The sequence below is a fragment of the Takifugu flavidus genome, chromosome 5, assembly GCF_003711565.1.
Source record: "Takifugu flavidus isolate HTHZ2018 chromosome 5, ASM371156v2, whole genome shotgun sequence".
Taxonomy (NCBI): Eukaryota; Metazoa; Chordata; class Actinopteri; order Tetraodontiformes; family Tetraodontidae; genus Takifugu; species Takifugu flavidus.
In genome coordinates, this window is record NC_079524.1 from 6813825 (window position 1) to 6829025 (window position 15201).

At 42.8% G+C, this 15201-nt stretch overlaps 3 protein-coding genes and 1 long non-coding RNA gene across 6 annotated transcripts; 2 read left to right on the top strand and 2 right to left on the bottom strand.

Moving 5' to 3' along the window:
- Positions 1-2447: 2447 nt before the first annotated feature.
- On the top strand, positions 2448-5337 carry sftpbb (surfactant protein Bb). 2 transcript variants are annotated; one of them, XM_057032632.1, is made up of 11 exons: positions 2448-2602; positions 2773-2816; positions 2938-3012; positions 3112-3234; positions 3329-3454; positions 3528-3608; positions 3689-3872; positions 3950-4092; positions 4172-4252; positions 4341-4451; positions 4607-5337. In XM_057032632.1, the coding sequence occupies exons 1-11, from the start codon at positions 2551-2553 to the stop codon at positions 4643-4645; spliced, it is 1059 nt and encodes a 352-aa protein (XP_056888612.1). In that variant the 5' UTR covers positions 2448-2550; the 3' UTR covers positions 4646-5337. The 2 variants fall into 2 exon arrangements, with proteins under 2 accessions (XP_056888612.1, XP_056888611.1); XM_057032631.1 differs by having other exon boundaries at positions 2449-2602; positions 3326-3454.
- A 253-nt stretch (positions 5338-5590) lies between these two features.
- On the bottom strand, positions 5591-9306 carry usp39 (ubiquitin specific peptidase 39). 2 transcript variants are annotated; one of them, XM_057032587.1, is made up of 13 exons: positions 9120-9306; positions 8741-8819; positions 8559-8653; positions 8350-8486; positions 8028-8180; positions 7711-7936; positions 7241-7315; positions 7046-7113; positions 6772-6960; positions 6472-6614; positions 6244-6379; positions 6045-6131; positions 5591-5894 (listed from the first exon to the last, which is right to left on the bottom strand). In XM_057032587.1, exons 1-13 carry the CDS (start codon positions 9181-9183, stop codon positions 5844-5846), a joined length of 1503 nt encoding a protein of 500 aa, XP_056888567.1. In that variant the 5' UTR covers positions 9184-9306; the 3' UTR covers positions 5591-5843. The 2 variants fall into 2 exon arrangements, with proteins under 2 accessions (XP_056888567.1, XP_056888566.1); XM_057032586.1 differs by having other exon boundaries at positions 9114-9306.
- Positions 9307-9494: 188 nt separating this feature from the next.
- Positions 9495-11678, top strand: c5h2orf68 (chromosome 5 C2orf68 homolog). The gene is made up of 4 exons (XM_057032676.1): positions 9495-9730; positions 10566-10681; positions 10769-10914; positions 11013-11678. Exons 1-4 carry the CDS (start codon positions 9621-9623, stop codon positions 11133-11135), a joined length of 495 nt encoding a protein of 164 aa, XP_056888656.1. The 5' UTR covers positions 9495-9620; the 3' UTR covers positions 11136-11678.
- Positions 9640-14746, bottom strand: LOC130525660 (uncharacterized). The gene is made up of 4 exons (XR_008950541.1): positions 14439-14746; positions 12314-14061; positions 10559-10730; positions 9640-10058 (listed from the first exon to the last, which is right to left on the bottom strand). It is a non-coding gene; the product is annotated as an uncharacterized LOC130525660 (long non-coding RNA).
- Positions 14747-15201: the final 455 nt, after the last annotated feature.

A 15201-nucleotide genomic window follows, 5' to 3' on the forward strand; every position in this document is an offset into this window, starting at 1 on the left:
AGCAGCAGCTCTTTAATGTAGCAAATGTCAACATTAAAAGTTTTTAGTGATTTACATTGATTCATTAGATTCCTTTCTCAGTTTGTTGTTAAATGATGGGATATATTTCCCTCCTGAGGAGCCCACGGGGTCTTTCCTTTAATCTTGTATTCACGTACTTTATTTTAAAGGTTTACTGTAACTGGAATATTTCAACATTGGTGTTGCAGCTTTTATATAAAAGATGTCAACATTTAAGATGTCATAAAGCCAACAGCTACAATTCAGTGTCATATGAGGGCCTGTGCAAAACCGCTAGCAGGTGTGTAGAATGACATCTTCAACACAACACACATCAACAGTGTGAGGAAAAAATCCCCCAAATCATCACCAGATCTCCATCAGCCAACCGTGGAATACAATTGTGCCCATGTTAAGTTCATGGAGTTCTGGGAATTGCTTTAATTATTCATTTCTGAGGGATCCAAGGTGTTAGACCTCTGAAGAATTCCTAACTGCTCTTAGCCAAGCTATACCATTGATGCCATTTGTGATTCCATTTGAGAATAACTATTCAGGACAGAGCTTAAAACTCTAAACTCTAAACTCTGGCCTGCAACACAGCAGACCAACTCTTCCCACAGGTGCAACATTTACGCTGCACAATACTAAAATGTGCTTCCTGTTTCCCCTGGAGGCCTCAGTGGAAACCACCTCCATTCCAGGTCCTCTTATGTACCAGTAATGCTGATGGCATAAACAATTCTGTCATCCAAGGAACACCTCGGGTCTAATCTAATTTTAATCCATGTGTGGGGATCATCTTCGTGCCACCTGGAGTTATTCTGTTGGGTGCGACTGTCTGGTAAATGATGCGGACAAAGCCACACACTTCCCGTCAGACACAGGTTTTTGCAGCATCTCCATTGACACGCAGAGAAATGCTGTTTGGGTGCAGATACTCTGTTGATTGTCACTGTACTGGAACAAGATTTAGAACAAGATTCCACACACACCCATAGATTAGCTCTGAAGACTCGGTTGAACGTCTCATCTTTATCTCAGTGGGAGTCTTGACATGTTCTCAAAGATGTTCTTTGAGCCGGAGCGGCATGTGTGTTCGGGACCCAGTTCTCACAGTCCTGAGCTATTGTATTTTACTCTTATATGACCGTGACATTTAAGGATTGAGTTCTTCAATCATCTCATGTATTTCATGTCAATTTTTGACTGACGCGTCCTTGACAGAAAGACAATGAGACAGTCATCTATATGGTATACATGCTGTAAAATCAGACTTCTTTTGTGTTATTGCAACCCTAAATCTTTTAGGCTTTGAAAAGAATATTATAATTACGCTTGAGTACATTGTTGTATGTGGTGTGGGTTAAAAACCAAAAGTGTCCAACCCATTGGACCAACCCATTGACTATAACGTAGTGTGTGTGTGTGTGTGTGTGTGTGTGTGTGTGTGTGTGTGGTGTGTGTGTGTGTGTGTGTGTGTGTGCCCAAACCTGTTTCTTTTGCTCTACCGCCACCTGTTGGTGATTTGGGGGTATAACAAGGTTCCGGCATGTTTTCATTGTTTTGAATACAAAACAGGTCGCATTTACTGTATTTCTGTGCTTGAGTAAAATAAAATAAAAGAGGCAACTCCTTAGGCCAGGCCAGGACTCCGCAGGACACTCGGGAAGATAGATAGTTCGAGAGAGGAGTGAAAGAAGCCGTCTATGTCAAACTGGAAAGACATCCTTAAACAGAGGTGGGGGTATGAGACATCACCTCTCACCTGTTTACAATACAGTCTTGAAAAACCTCCACGGGAAGTTTCAACGATCTGCATAATGAGGGTGGAGCAACCGACAATCAGGCTCCAAATGTGTTAATTACCCCTGAAGCGTGCAAGTATCTGAACCCCCAACAGTCAGTTAGAACTGATGCAGCCTCTTGGATGAGAGGTGAAGCGTCTTCATGGAACTCAAACAGTCCACTTGCTATGGTTCAACTACCAGAATACCCATGGCCTTGTTGACTGAGAACCTTCACGGACATATATACAATATCGAATTTCCGCATATTGCTCTTTATATATATGCTTATAATATATGCTGTATATATGCTTATAACGTTCGAATCTTATCTGTATTTATTTATTCTGTTTCTATACTTTGTATAGGGTGCTATTACAATTCAATTTCCCCACGGGGATGAATAAAGTTCATCTTAATCTTAATCTTACTACCTGTACACGATTATTTAACAATTTTTATTAAATTAAGTGTTGCAAACCACTTGTAAATTTTGCATTACCTAAGCGGGTCTCTTTGGTTATATATTTTTTGGTCATTTTATTATATCATAAGGTGCGTGATAACCCAAAACGGGTTTATTTGGTGGCATTTCCCAGTTTAAATGAGACGATGACGTTCTTCCTCAATGGCGCATGCGCAACACACTCGCTGCTCTGATTGGAGGAAATAGCCAACCTGTGTTTCCGGTTTGTTTCTAGCGTCGTCCTGGTTGTTGTGAGTCCAAAAATCACTGTCCATTTTGTCTTGGATCCGTCCCACTATGTCTGCCTTGTGTCTCCTTCTGACAGTGTTCGCGGCGTCTGTGTATTCCGGTAAGATAAAGATTTACTGTTTGTCCAAATGATTGTTGGTCGTTACGGCTTTTGGGGTCTATTGTGGGATGCTTAGACTCATCTGACTGCGGGTGTTCTCCGAGTGATGCTGAAATATTCATGTTATTTGAGTCTGATCATTTTCTCTATTTTTCCCTGTTGATTCGAAGGACACTGCAGCTTCATTCCAGACCTGGTTAAAAAGGTTCCTCTGGTAATTTCTATTTCCTGTTAATTGTATTGTAATGTCGTTATTTAAGGGTGGGGTTTTTGCGAGCCACAGCTTCAGCCATGCACGCGTGAGTGTGCAGTCACAACTGATTCTTTTTCTTCAGGATTTTGATCCGTGTTCAGAATGCAGCCAGATTGTGAAGCTGTCTGCCAACATGATCCCCAGCAGAGATACAAAGGTAAGAATCTGCCTGCGTCACCAGATTAATGCACTTGCTATGACATGTTTCTGATGACTTTTCTGCACACGCAGTGATATCACGGCTTTTCGTTTGCAGGAGACCGTCTACAGAACTCTCCATGCTTTGTGCCAACGCCTACCACAGGATCAAGCGTCTAATTGTGACTTGCAGGTGAAGATGTTTTTGCCTAAAATCCTGCAGCAAACACCTGGACAGCTGGTGAGTTCAAGCACCAATCACAGCTGTGACACCATGTCGCTCCATCTGCACCTTAAATGTAATGTACTGACTGTATCGTGTCTTCCCACAGCAGCCAGGAGACTCCTGTATGGCTTTTGGGCTCTGTGGCGCCCACAAAGAGGAACCGCTAACGCTTCCTCACCGTGCTACCCATGAGGACACTCCCAGTTCTGCTCTTGGCTCGGCTGACAGAAGCCAAGTGTGTTAAAGTCAACCCTTAAAGAGAACTGAAACTAGTTCAAACTCTATAAATGACTTGTTGTTCTCTTTAGGCGCTGTTCAACCCAGCCTGTGCGCTGTGCTTGTTTGTCATCAAGAAACTAGAGAGCCTGTTGCCCACCAATGTGACCGAGGTGACCTTTGTGGTAAACATCCTTCATCACGTCACATGATGTAAAGGTCACCGTCTTTGGTTTATTTTTCTTCCCTGCAGGATGCTTTGATAAAGCTGATGGGGGAGGTGTGTGACCTCCTTCCTGAGAGCTATAAGGACCAGTGTGATGACTTCATTGCCAAGTATGGCACACAGATAGTGGAATTCCTCCTATCGTCTGCGGCGCCCCACACTATCTGCATGCTGTTGCATGTCTGCTTGTACGAGGAGCAGGCGGTTCCAGGTCAGTCCCACCCAGCAGTCAGTGTGTTATCGGCTCGACCTCAATCTCACATTGCCAACCTTCACCTGACATCGCAGAGCCGTCTCTCCCCTCGGATTGCGAGTCCTGCCGCACGTTGGCCGTCCTAAGCCGACTTAACAACGGCCCCAACTCTACCCAGCCCGAGACCTCCTCTTTCCTCCAATCTGTGTGTGTCCATTACCCCAACGCCATCCCCAAGGTCTGACCTTCAACCACCTCTGCACGCCCCTTTAGTCAGCTGTTGTTACCAACAAATGCGCCACCCTCGTCTCTTTCAGTGCGAGGCCTTCACCAAGATCTACGGTCCCCAACTGCAAAAGGTTTTCGGGAACCAGATGGGCAGCAAACATGTCTGTGAAGTAAGAAGAACGTTCTAGCACGATAAAATACAGCGAGTCAGGGCGCTGAATGTGACGTGTGCTCACTCTGTTCTCTCCTCCACCTCAGACAGCAGAGCTGTGTGTCCCACAGCAAAAGGTGGAGCCGCTGGGGAAGGAGCGCTGCACATGGGGACCGAGTTACTGGTGCAAGGACGTTCAAACCGCTCAGAGATGTGGTGTAAGTTAAGCTGATGAGCTTTTACTTTCAGATTCTCACGCGTGACTAACGTCTCTCTTCTTTGCATGATTATTTTTAACCTTTTTAACTCGCTCACAACATTTCAACATCCATATGGAGCTCGTGGTGTGATGAATTGCTTCTTTGTTCTGCAGAATCTGGCCTTTTGTGAGAAGTTTATGTGGAAGGAGTAAACTGGAACAAACTGCTGCATTTCAAGGACAAAAGGGCTGCAACTAATCATCCGTCCTCGTTCCATAAAATCCTGTTACATTTACACAATTTGTCCCAAAATTACATGAAATTTAACGGTAAATGTCTTATCAGTGCTCTTTATTTGACGAGCCAAATCCAAAGGGACAAAAACCGTCACAAAATGGTTGCAGCGCCACAAATAATCGCTGTTCGTGCTTTATACCACTCGGCTGTTTTGTAAATATAATTGCTTTTTTTGCATTTGTGGAAACTGATTGAATTTTCTTTAAATCAGCTGTAACCGTCTATAACATAATGCATTAAGTGTGAGTGGACTGAGGCTGAGACCAGTCTGAATGATCAGATTTGTGTATAGTATATATGTATATGTATGCATTAAAACTGGAAAGTGACTTAAAAATTAACTTATGTTGCACCAACATTTTTCAGAATTTTTATTTCCAGGAATTATTTTACTGAGGATGGAAAAATAAATCTCTCATTTGCATTCCCACTGCACCTCTGAAAGGTCCGACCTCCCCGACTGGCAACTTTTCTCCTGATAATTTTGACATAAACGCTGAAGGTTCTTAAAATCCTGCATCAATGACAAAAGTTTCTGCACTGGAAAAGGGGCTGATATGATCTGAGGTGTTAGCATGTATTAAAAGACCATCAATACAAACTCAAAGCTGTTTCAATCATTGCTCCTGTGCTGATTTTCTTTCTCCATATGCATTTACAAACTACAATTTAATCAAGTTTTATCTCTTCGACCAGTGTTTGGTTTAGTGGTCGATCTCCCACTACATTTTTAGATTCTCATAAACCCATAACAAGAAAGTCACTGTTACAGTTTCTATTGTCTGTTAGCTTATTTATGTAAAATGTTCTGGAGGGATTTAAGCAATGTTGGTGTAAATCACAAACAACCACAGTTAAAATAAAATCCAAAAATTACATTTAATACAAAAAGGTATGTGAAACACTACCAACATACAGACACACCTCCTGAATTGTGTTTATTTATACACTTCCACATAAAAAAGTAAGATGGGGGAAAACCTGACACTTATTTTTGTGCCTATTGAGAAAAAGTCCCTGATGTTTTCTAGCATGTTTCATTCTGTGGTTGCAACTTAAATACCGAATTCAAAAGGGTGACAGATTCTGTTGTGATTTCTATTCCTGACTCACTTAAACGGCTGCGTGGTTGTTCGTCACATCTCTTTCTTGCCTCTTCCAGATCTAGAAGAAATTAAACACGCTTTTTTAAAATGGTCTTCATAAGATCTAAACCAGCTGCAGGTGATCCCCACTTTATGGCAAAAACTTGAACTGTTAGAACTCTGATGTGATCGTAGTTTCGCGGCACACAGGCGTATCAGGAGAACTCACCTGGATGTAGGCCTCCGACAGTGTAATCATCTGGGGCAGGATGTCAATCACCTGCAGGTCCTGCATCTCATACCACTTCCCGGTTCCCTGATTTCATTAAAAACACAGATCGGTCAACGTAAAAAGCTCAGAGATTGAGGGTGATGATAGAGGACATGAGGAAATGTTTTTAAAAAAAAAGAAACTTGCTGTAACATACGTGGTGGAGAACATGTATTCGGTACGCTCCCTCGGTTGGTTTCCCATCATGCACTATGTTAGCAACGAGGTCATAAGTCGTGTTCTTCTCTGAAACTTGGGCTTCTTCTGTCAGGTACTCCCGAAGGTCGACATTGCTATTAAATGGAAAAGATGAATATTGATTACGTGGCCTTCAAATGCACCGAGTCACCCGGATTTGTTCTTATTAAACACAAACGTAACGCACGTGATGGGGAAGTTGACGATTGTGGGGTTCTTCTCCACAAAGAAGTTATTCTTGGTGAATCTTTTAATGCAGAAAACGAGGTATGGAGGAAGTTTGGTCAGCTGAAACCTTTTGAGAAAATTCTCCTTGTAGGTTTTGTACTCCTGCAAGAGAGCGAGACGCCGTGTGTCATTTTGTATTTTTGAGGCAACAGAACATTTAAAATGAGGCTAAATGTTGTCCATCTCTACTACAACGTCCCTGGGTACATTTATGTACATTAATATGGCTTCACTTCTTTGATTTGCAGGTATCTGGTACCTTCTCAGTGTTGCCATTGAACTTGGCCAGGATGTTGAACAGCGGAACTTGTGGGATGATCAGCTGCTCTTTTTCATCCTTATACAGAGGAGCTGTTGGCAGGTCAAGGGTCAGAAACAGGAAAGTGGACTCAGACATCTGCTCCTGGTACTCCTCTGTAACCAGCAATGCCTCCTTCTCTTCTGGCATCTGTGTTTTTCAAAAAGTGAAACGTGTAAATCAAAAGTAACAAATACGAGAAAGAATGAACTTTCATCATAATCCAGGAACTCACTAAATCCGGGTGTGGAAGTTTCTTGGTGAAGATCCGCATCGAGCCTTGAAAAACTTTGGTAAGGATTGCTTAAAAAAGGCGAAGAAAGAGAAAAGTTTCATTCAAAAAAGGTTGGCTTTAAAGTTTGGAAATAAAAATAGGTTACAAATTCATATTCCATCATCTGGCATTATAAACAAATCCTAATCTGCTCACATGGTTTTTTCTTGGTGCCTCCGAGAGCTCCGTGGAGAGCATTCAAGAACCACGTCATGAAGTCCACAGCATCTCCTGCAGGTCACAAAACAGATGACAGGTTTAAACTACTGCATTTACAGATCAATTATGAATTGTATGTTATTTGATTTAGTTTGATATAGTTAGTTTTATTATTTACATGTTTGTTTCAATATTTATGGTTAAGAATCTCAAAGTTAAACTTTCACTGGTTATTTGTGCATATCTGCATTCGTTTTATCAGGAAACCGTAATAGCTCCTGTTATTAACTGTTAACTACGTTATTACTTTACAGAAAGACCCCAATGTAATTACATTTTCTTTAAAGTCATTCCAAATATAATAACATGAATAACAACATTTATTGACAGCAGACTTACCCCATCAGTGAACTGTCCCTGCACTCATCCTACATATGTAATATAAACATATAAACTCATGGCATTACCTTGCTTGGTAATTTGGAAGTTCTTCTTGCTGCAGAGCACCACAGCCTGCAGCATCTCGTGTGGAGAAACGTGGGCCTTGAAGTTTCTGGGATTCCAAAGCTTGCGCATAAGTTCGCCAAACCTCTGCACCAGAAGGAACATAATATCTCCAGGTGGCCTGCGGATCCCCTTGTAGTTCTCCTCCTCCAGAAAGAAGTTTCGCAAAGGTGGAACGTTGCAAAAAGCCTTAAAAAAAGATTAAAAGGGTGAAAAAGTAGTAACTGAATATTTAATAATAAATGCATTTGTGTAAGGCCCAGTTCTGGCATTTTAGTACCTGCAGCACCACATTGGCATAGTCATTTGCTTTGATATTATTGAGCCCTACAATTCCTGGCAGGTACGTTGTACCGTCATAGGCTCGGTACAGTTTCCCTTGCTTGTCCAGCCCTGCGATGTGCTGCTTCGTAAAGGTTGGCTTCAACACATACTGTAGAGACAGACAGAAACACTATAGTTTATCAAAGGGTTTACCACAGAGTTACAGTGAGTCTCTGCCACAGCTCTAGGTGATTCACTCTTGATGTCACGATCGGGCTTGTTTCTGTTTTAACTTTTAGATTTGTTGTATGTTAAAATGCTCTGAGTCTTTCACTTACGGTGATGTCTTCTAAGGAAGAGTCAATGATCTCGTAATTGTCTGGCAGACAATAGAACTTGAGAGTATTTAAATTCAGAAAGACGTGATGGGTGAACTGCACGCTGTGCGTGTAAGCATGGGACTTCAGACCTCTACCTACAATAATAAAGCAGAAATATCAGATCGATCATCACAATATGTGATTGACTGGACTCTCGATCTACCAACCTTGAAAGTATTTTCCACATATCAAGCAAGCATAGACGTTGATGTGGGAGAGCGAGATGGAGCAGAGTTTCTCAAAGTCAAAATCCAGGACACTCCTGATGTACAAACACCACCAGGAATCAGATACAGAAGGGAAAAAAAGCTAATTTCGGCTAGCATTATAAGTTACAGACACCTCTTACCTGTTTATAGTGTCAAGGTATGGGCAATGGCGACTTCTCTTGTCTTCTACAACACGTCCTCGTCGTACTTTGGATGACACTGAAGCATTAAATGAAACAGGAAGAAGAAAGTTTTTTATTTTGTTTTCAACCACATGAATGTTATTAGCTAAACATGCTAGGAATTAGCCATCTTAGCATTTATACAACATTAGGGATTTTACGCTGTATGAATCAATAGAGACGCACTTAAATAAGTTAAAACTGCATATTTATAGTAGAGATGATACACATAGTAATTATTGTGGCCTCAGTAGTATACACGCTTTTCTCCTGATTTCTAGCAACATTAGCAACCGGGCATGAAACGTCGGACATCCGTAAGTAAACATACACTTGCCTGTTTCTTCGTTGTCATCATCATCCACCTCATCTTCTCTTTCTCTCTTTAGAGAAACCATCATTATGGATTGCTAGAGACCCTAAAGTAAAACACCACAGAAGTGCAACTTTGTTAAGTAAAAAATGAATGGCAAAGCACCTTGACTGGAGACGCGGGGTGGTTGTACTGGCCAAAAGATCATCAAGACCTAACCCAGAGTTTAATATGAGACCCACGATTGACCTTCTAGGAGCCACAATCAAATTGTATCTAGCGAATATGTCACAAAGTTTTAATGTCATGTGATATATGCCCGTTTCCATACGGATCCGAATGGAGAGTTTTAAAATAAGTATGTCTCATGGTGCCATCGAGTTTAAACTCCGGGAGTGTATAATTGGACCACAAATTCAGATCCGCTAGCATACATTGGTTAGCTTTTTGTCCGCGAATTGGTGTACACTGGTTGCATTCATTAGCGGAAAAAACACTGTCATCTTACTGTAACTGTACGTTAAAATGGATATATTGAGGGACGACGAAGCTCATGAGCTGAAATACAAGCCAGGTGGCCGTTTGGATATGAGCCATGGGTTCCTGCACCATATCCGGAGGAACCAGATTGCTAGGTGATTTCCTCAACTTCATCTCCAAAACGTGCTAACTTGTTCATAACAACCACCGATGCCAACACATTTCATATAAGTTGATATTGACTTATTAGCTTTTATTAGGAAAGTTAGTGAAAATAAAGACAGTGAAATAAGACTAACACAGTCCACTAAGAAAGAATAAGTGAAGGTTCCAAATGCGCTTTTTTGATCTCCATTGGTATCTGACCCATATCAGTCGGTTCCGTCTGCACAGTTGTGACACCCTCTGTCCTTAAACCGGGTCAGGAGAAACTTTAAAACCCCGTTCAGGGAAACGTGAAGGAGAGCCACAGATGAGGGATCCCTGGAACGGACAGGCGTGCAGGAGACGCCACAGACACAGAGAACACCAGCAATAGATCAACATTGGTAATAATCATTTCGGTAGTCATGGTGACATTGATAATGAGGCTGATGACCTCCACAAAGACGGTAGAAACAGCAACAACAGGCGTAGTAGAAATCCCCAAACTGATGAGTGGTGAATGTTAAACTGTTTCTCTTTAGTTTCTACTTGTATTTGGACGTGGTTTAAGCTCTGTGTTCAAACTGTCCCAGAGTTTTCCCACAGCAACTAAGATGATGTTTAAATCCCGGTAGTTGTAGTTGTGTGAATTGTTCTGATAGCTCCTTTCTGCAGAATGAACAACGGCTGTAAAGACCTGATGTTTGCGTCACCCCGAGCGTCTGTGACAGATTTTATACATATATGATCTACTCAGCTGAAGCACATGCTGAACGTTTTCACAGTACTTAAAGTTATGGTTTATTACTGAGCACAAGACTAATGTTCATTTTTCGTACCTTCAAGAGACGACTATGATAAGGAGGTGAAGCAAGCCAAAGAGCTTCAGCGGCGGAGGCACACCACGACGCCGCGGCGACCCCGGCGGCCCGATATCCAGGTGTACCACCCTCGATGTAGACGTGAGTCACATACGTTTCCTTGCTTTGCGTTTGATGAAGCCACCAGATCCTGTCAATAAAATGTTGATGTTCGGTTTCTATTGGCAGATGGATCGGAGCCCGGAGGCACCGTTGAGGCGGAAGAATGGAACGAAAGCGGGTCGAGTACAGAAGCTGAGACCCAGGGAATCGAACTGTTCTGGCTTGACTATCAAGCGGATTCTGGAGACGTCACTTCCTTCCTTGTGCACAAGGTTGTCTTCATATCAGCGAATTTTCTCTGCCTTTGATTCATTTTCCTTCGCCTCAGTCTCAATTTCATCATCCCGTCATTGTCTTTCCGTCTCCGCAGGGCGATAATCCCGAGAAGATAGTGGAACACGTCGCAGAGAATAACGTCCTGGATTCAGCCATGAGGGCCGCTCTGGAGGCTCGGATTCAAAAAGAAATCAACAAAAGACTAAAGAAGCGATGACGCGTTCTGGAAGCTCGTTATGATGACAGACGGGAGCAAATTCACATTTGTTGGGCTGTGCGCGTGTTGCCAACAGGGTTTTGAGGCACAGGCAAGATGTTGACTGAATCAAAGCATTCTAATTTGTTTCAAGGATAAGGAATAGCTGAGAAAGACGGTGCAGCTTAGTGTCACAGGTGTCGGGGTCGACTTCGTCACCCTGTTACGCTGGATTTCAATCTAAAGTCTCAGCTTTGGGACCAGTTGACTGGACCCACACATTGATCTCAGTACTCAGCTAACAGTCAAAAAGAGGAATCTTTTTTTTTACCAGAGGGCCTGAGTAACTGCCGTCATGTTTCAGGTTTCTTGTTTTATTTTGGTCTACTTTATTAAAAAAAAAAATCTTCTTTTTGAAGTGAACCATTGTATATAGTTTGTTGATATGTAGTTTTGTATTGTCGTTGCTCTAATTTATTTTTGAAAGACTTTTATTTTTGTAATATTTTCCAACAGTTTAATGTACAGTGAAACGAATAAAAGCCATTTTTTGCTGTTGAAATACGCAAGTGTGCTTTCAAGGCCAGATATGCAATAATATGTGGGATCGACAGGGGGCAGTATGGATCCGAGTTCCCTTTGTGCAGGAAAGAGCTCAAACTAATATTAATAGAGTAAAATAAGTGATTAAAAGTGTTACAAGTTTAGCACACGAGATGCTGCAGGCTGTGGTGCTCTGCAGCATACAAGTTTGTGACCCGTTTTATCACCCTATAAATATGGCAGGGCAAAGATAATCATACAATACTTAAAATTTATGAGCACATTACAGCAAAAGTGTGACAGGGATATTTTCGGCGGGGTCAACTCTCCCCTGTCGTCCCCGTGGCACGTCACAAAGCTGCTGTCGTATTTGGACCGACAAGCTGTTTATTCACATAATAGCAGGTGATCCATTCACTGTTTTCTTTAGCGCATGAAAATATGCTCAACTTTTGGCGGGCCAAGTGTTACGCAAAGGCCTGGCGGAGAGGCGAGCCCCCTGCTCCTCTATTGGTGGAGCACAAACACTCCTCCAGCTCTGTCAGCGCCCACTTCCACATCTTTTCGCCCTGCCCCTCATCCTCAGTTCAGCATGTCAGAAGTGCTGAGGGGAAACATTCCTGCAGTATTCGCACCACTGTGCACCGGCTCATCACCTGATTTATCTTGAAACTTCAGCGGGCTGAACACGAACCAGTCACCTCCCAAACGTTCACGCCTTATGTGCTGGCTCTTTAGGCTCCTCGCCACGATCGCATAACGCCCAGGCAGCTGCTTCATAACCCTAATACAAAAAGGTCTGGTTAGAATTTCCAACCTCAATATCATGAAAATGAAAATAGGACAGGCTTAAGAACTTGTAATCACTTAAAAATGTGCAAAAATAAAACCTGTGATAAGGATTTCTCTCTTTACCTGATGGTTCCAACGGCCCGACGTCTCTGAAATGGTCGTTCGTCAGTGACGGACAAGATGGAGAAACTTTTACACACTTCAGTATAAAACCAAGTCAAATCCTTCTCCGTCCATTCTCATCCCAGGCTGTGATTGATTGATTGATTGATTACTTCTCAGACTGTTTATGCTGCATCTTCCTTATACTTGTCTCAACAGATCCTTGAACAAAGGTCATTTAGAGCCTCCTGTAGCAAAGGCCACAGGGTCGACCAGACAGTGATTGTTCTCTTACACAGAGATAACACTATCATCAATATTATTATTATTGGGTGTGCTTTGCCTCTTACAATGAGGATCTGGCCTTTTTTTTTTTTAAAGAAAAAAAAAGAAAGAATTTCTCACTTTTCTAGCTTCAAATACATTTTCCCAGTGCTTGAATGTGTGTTGCGTCTGGTTTTATTAAGTGTCTAATGTTCATGATGAAATAAGGGATTATGCAAAAAAATGTCTATTGTCTGAGTGTGGGTTTATTACAACAGCTGAAGGTGGAGCAGCAGTTCACTCCTGCAGACATTGCATCAGCTGGTCTTCAGCAGCCTGTTTGGCAGCTGCTCCTCTCGTTAATGTCATTGTGAAATTCACCTGAGGCCTCGTCTTTGATGCCATGCTAGTGTTCTGCCTAAGCGAGCGCTCTTTGTTGGGTCATGCAGGAGCAAAGGTGCTGATCTCATGGGAAGAATAGAGAAGCAATGATGTAATACTGCAGTGGTGCCCACTGCAATCTGGAGCTCTGTCAGCAGACTGTTGAGTGTCAAAGTTCAACGGGAATCCGGGCTGAAGGTGTCGAGGGCCAGGAGCTTCCTGATTTCGTGTTGAAGCGGCTCGCTCGCTGGTTCACCGGTGACTTGCCCATTCATGGATGAGGAAATGTAACCCAGCTTAAAAAAAAGAAGTTAAATATAGACCCCCGAGTCAAAGCTGTGGAGGAAAAGCGCAGCTGCTGCGGTCAGACCGGACACGCGACCCTCACTCCCGGGTTATTTGAGCATTATGACTCCTTGACATACTGTAACTTTAGTGACGCACTTTGAGAGCTGAGCTGGAGCCGTACAGTACTCACATGCTCCCAATCACAACTCTGCAGCCATTTCTTTGATTGTAGTAAGAAAATAAGAACATTAAGGCTTATCTGGGCCCACATGACTCTTTCAGCGAATGGAGTCAAAGAAATGTCATTTTCTGCTGTTGTAAACAGCACCATCCACGTGGGAGGTGAAAATACAGGTTTATTAGACTTAAAAATTTGAATTTATGGCACATTTGTTGACTTTGTTGTCTTATTTTCTCCACAAAGGGCTTAATCCCCTGTCAGTCTGAAGCCTGCAGGTACTCTCAACATGTTTAATCATGGAAGGACTCGCCCTTTGTTGGATCTCAAACTTTAGCTTCTGGCTGATCTGTTTGGATTCCAGCAATGAGCTCAGGTCCTCGGGCGTGACGCCGGTCACTGTGGGTGAAAGAGCTTTTTATGCACCTGAGCTACCTTGAATCCAAACTGTAAAAACCTACAAAGTAAAGAAGGTGAAGGAGGTAAAAACAGGTCAGAAATGGGGGGATCTTGATGCTCAAAGTGACGCTCGGTCCTCCAGTAAGACCACCGGGCGGAAATGGGGGAAATATGGAATTTATTTAAAACTATTGGGTTTAGACAGCTGGGTTCACTGAAGCAGTGCGAGGCCCAGGAAGAAGGCTGACCGCCACCTCCGAGCGTCTGGACACAGCAGCCGTGAACCTCCCGAGTCCAATCATGTGCACAAACCTCCGCGCAGACGCGTCATTACGGTTTAATAACCCCCACATTTCAGACATGGGAAAAAAACCCACCTGAAATCCAAACACACAGTTGGGGATTCACAACACCAACCACGTGCGCGCTCCCCAGAATCCGGTTGCTAAATAACAAAGTTGGCCGGATTTGGGTCGCGCAGTAACCAAGCCAATCAGAGCCAAAGAGCTGTGTGGATCAACAGAGCAGCCCTCTAATCCTTAACCGAGACGGGATTTGATCACAAAAACCCCTCTGGACGAGGAAAACAAAAATATCTCTAAACTAAACAGGAAGTGCAGAAGAGATCTGCTGGAAAACAAGAACGGAAATGAAAATGTGTTGCAGAGCTACGATCATCACGGAATTATTTACCAAAGAGCGGAGGCTGTAAACAAAATGGTTCCAGACCAACTCGACGCCTATGCTTCCACTCCCCGAAGGTCGTCTGACAAGTTTCTGGAACCTTAAATCAGTCAAAAGTTACGCAGCTCTATTGAGTGAACTATCATAGCTGCTCATTTTTCAAAACAAAGAATGTTTTCAAATCCAAAGGCAGTATTTTCCTGTCCGAACATGCTTTTAATACCTTCTTTTCCCTTTACACCAACTAAACGTCAATGCAGTCAGACGACACTGCGTCAAATAAAGTAGTTAGAATTCCTGTTTAGGGGACAGTCAGCGCCACATCTGGGAGGATTAGCGCTTCTAAAGTCCATTTACTGATTGGTGGAATGATGCAGGATAGTTACCGTCTCCAGGGGAGAAAATGGCTCCCAGCATGAGAATAGTCAACCAAGAAAACCCCAAACTAGTCCTTGG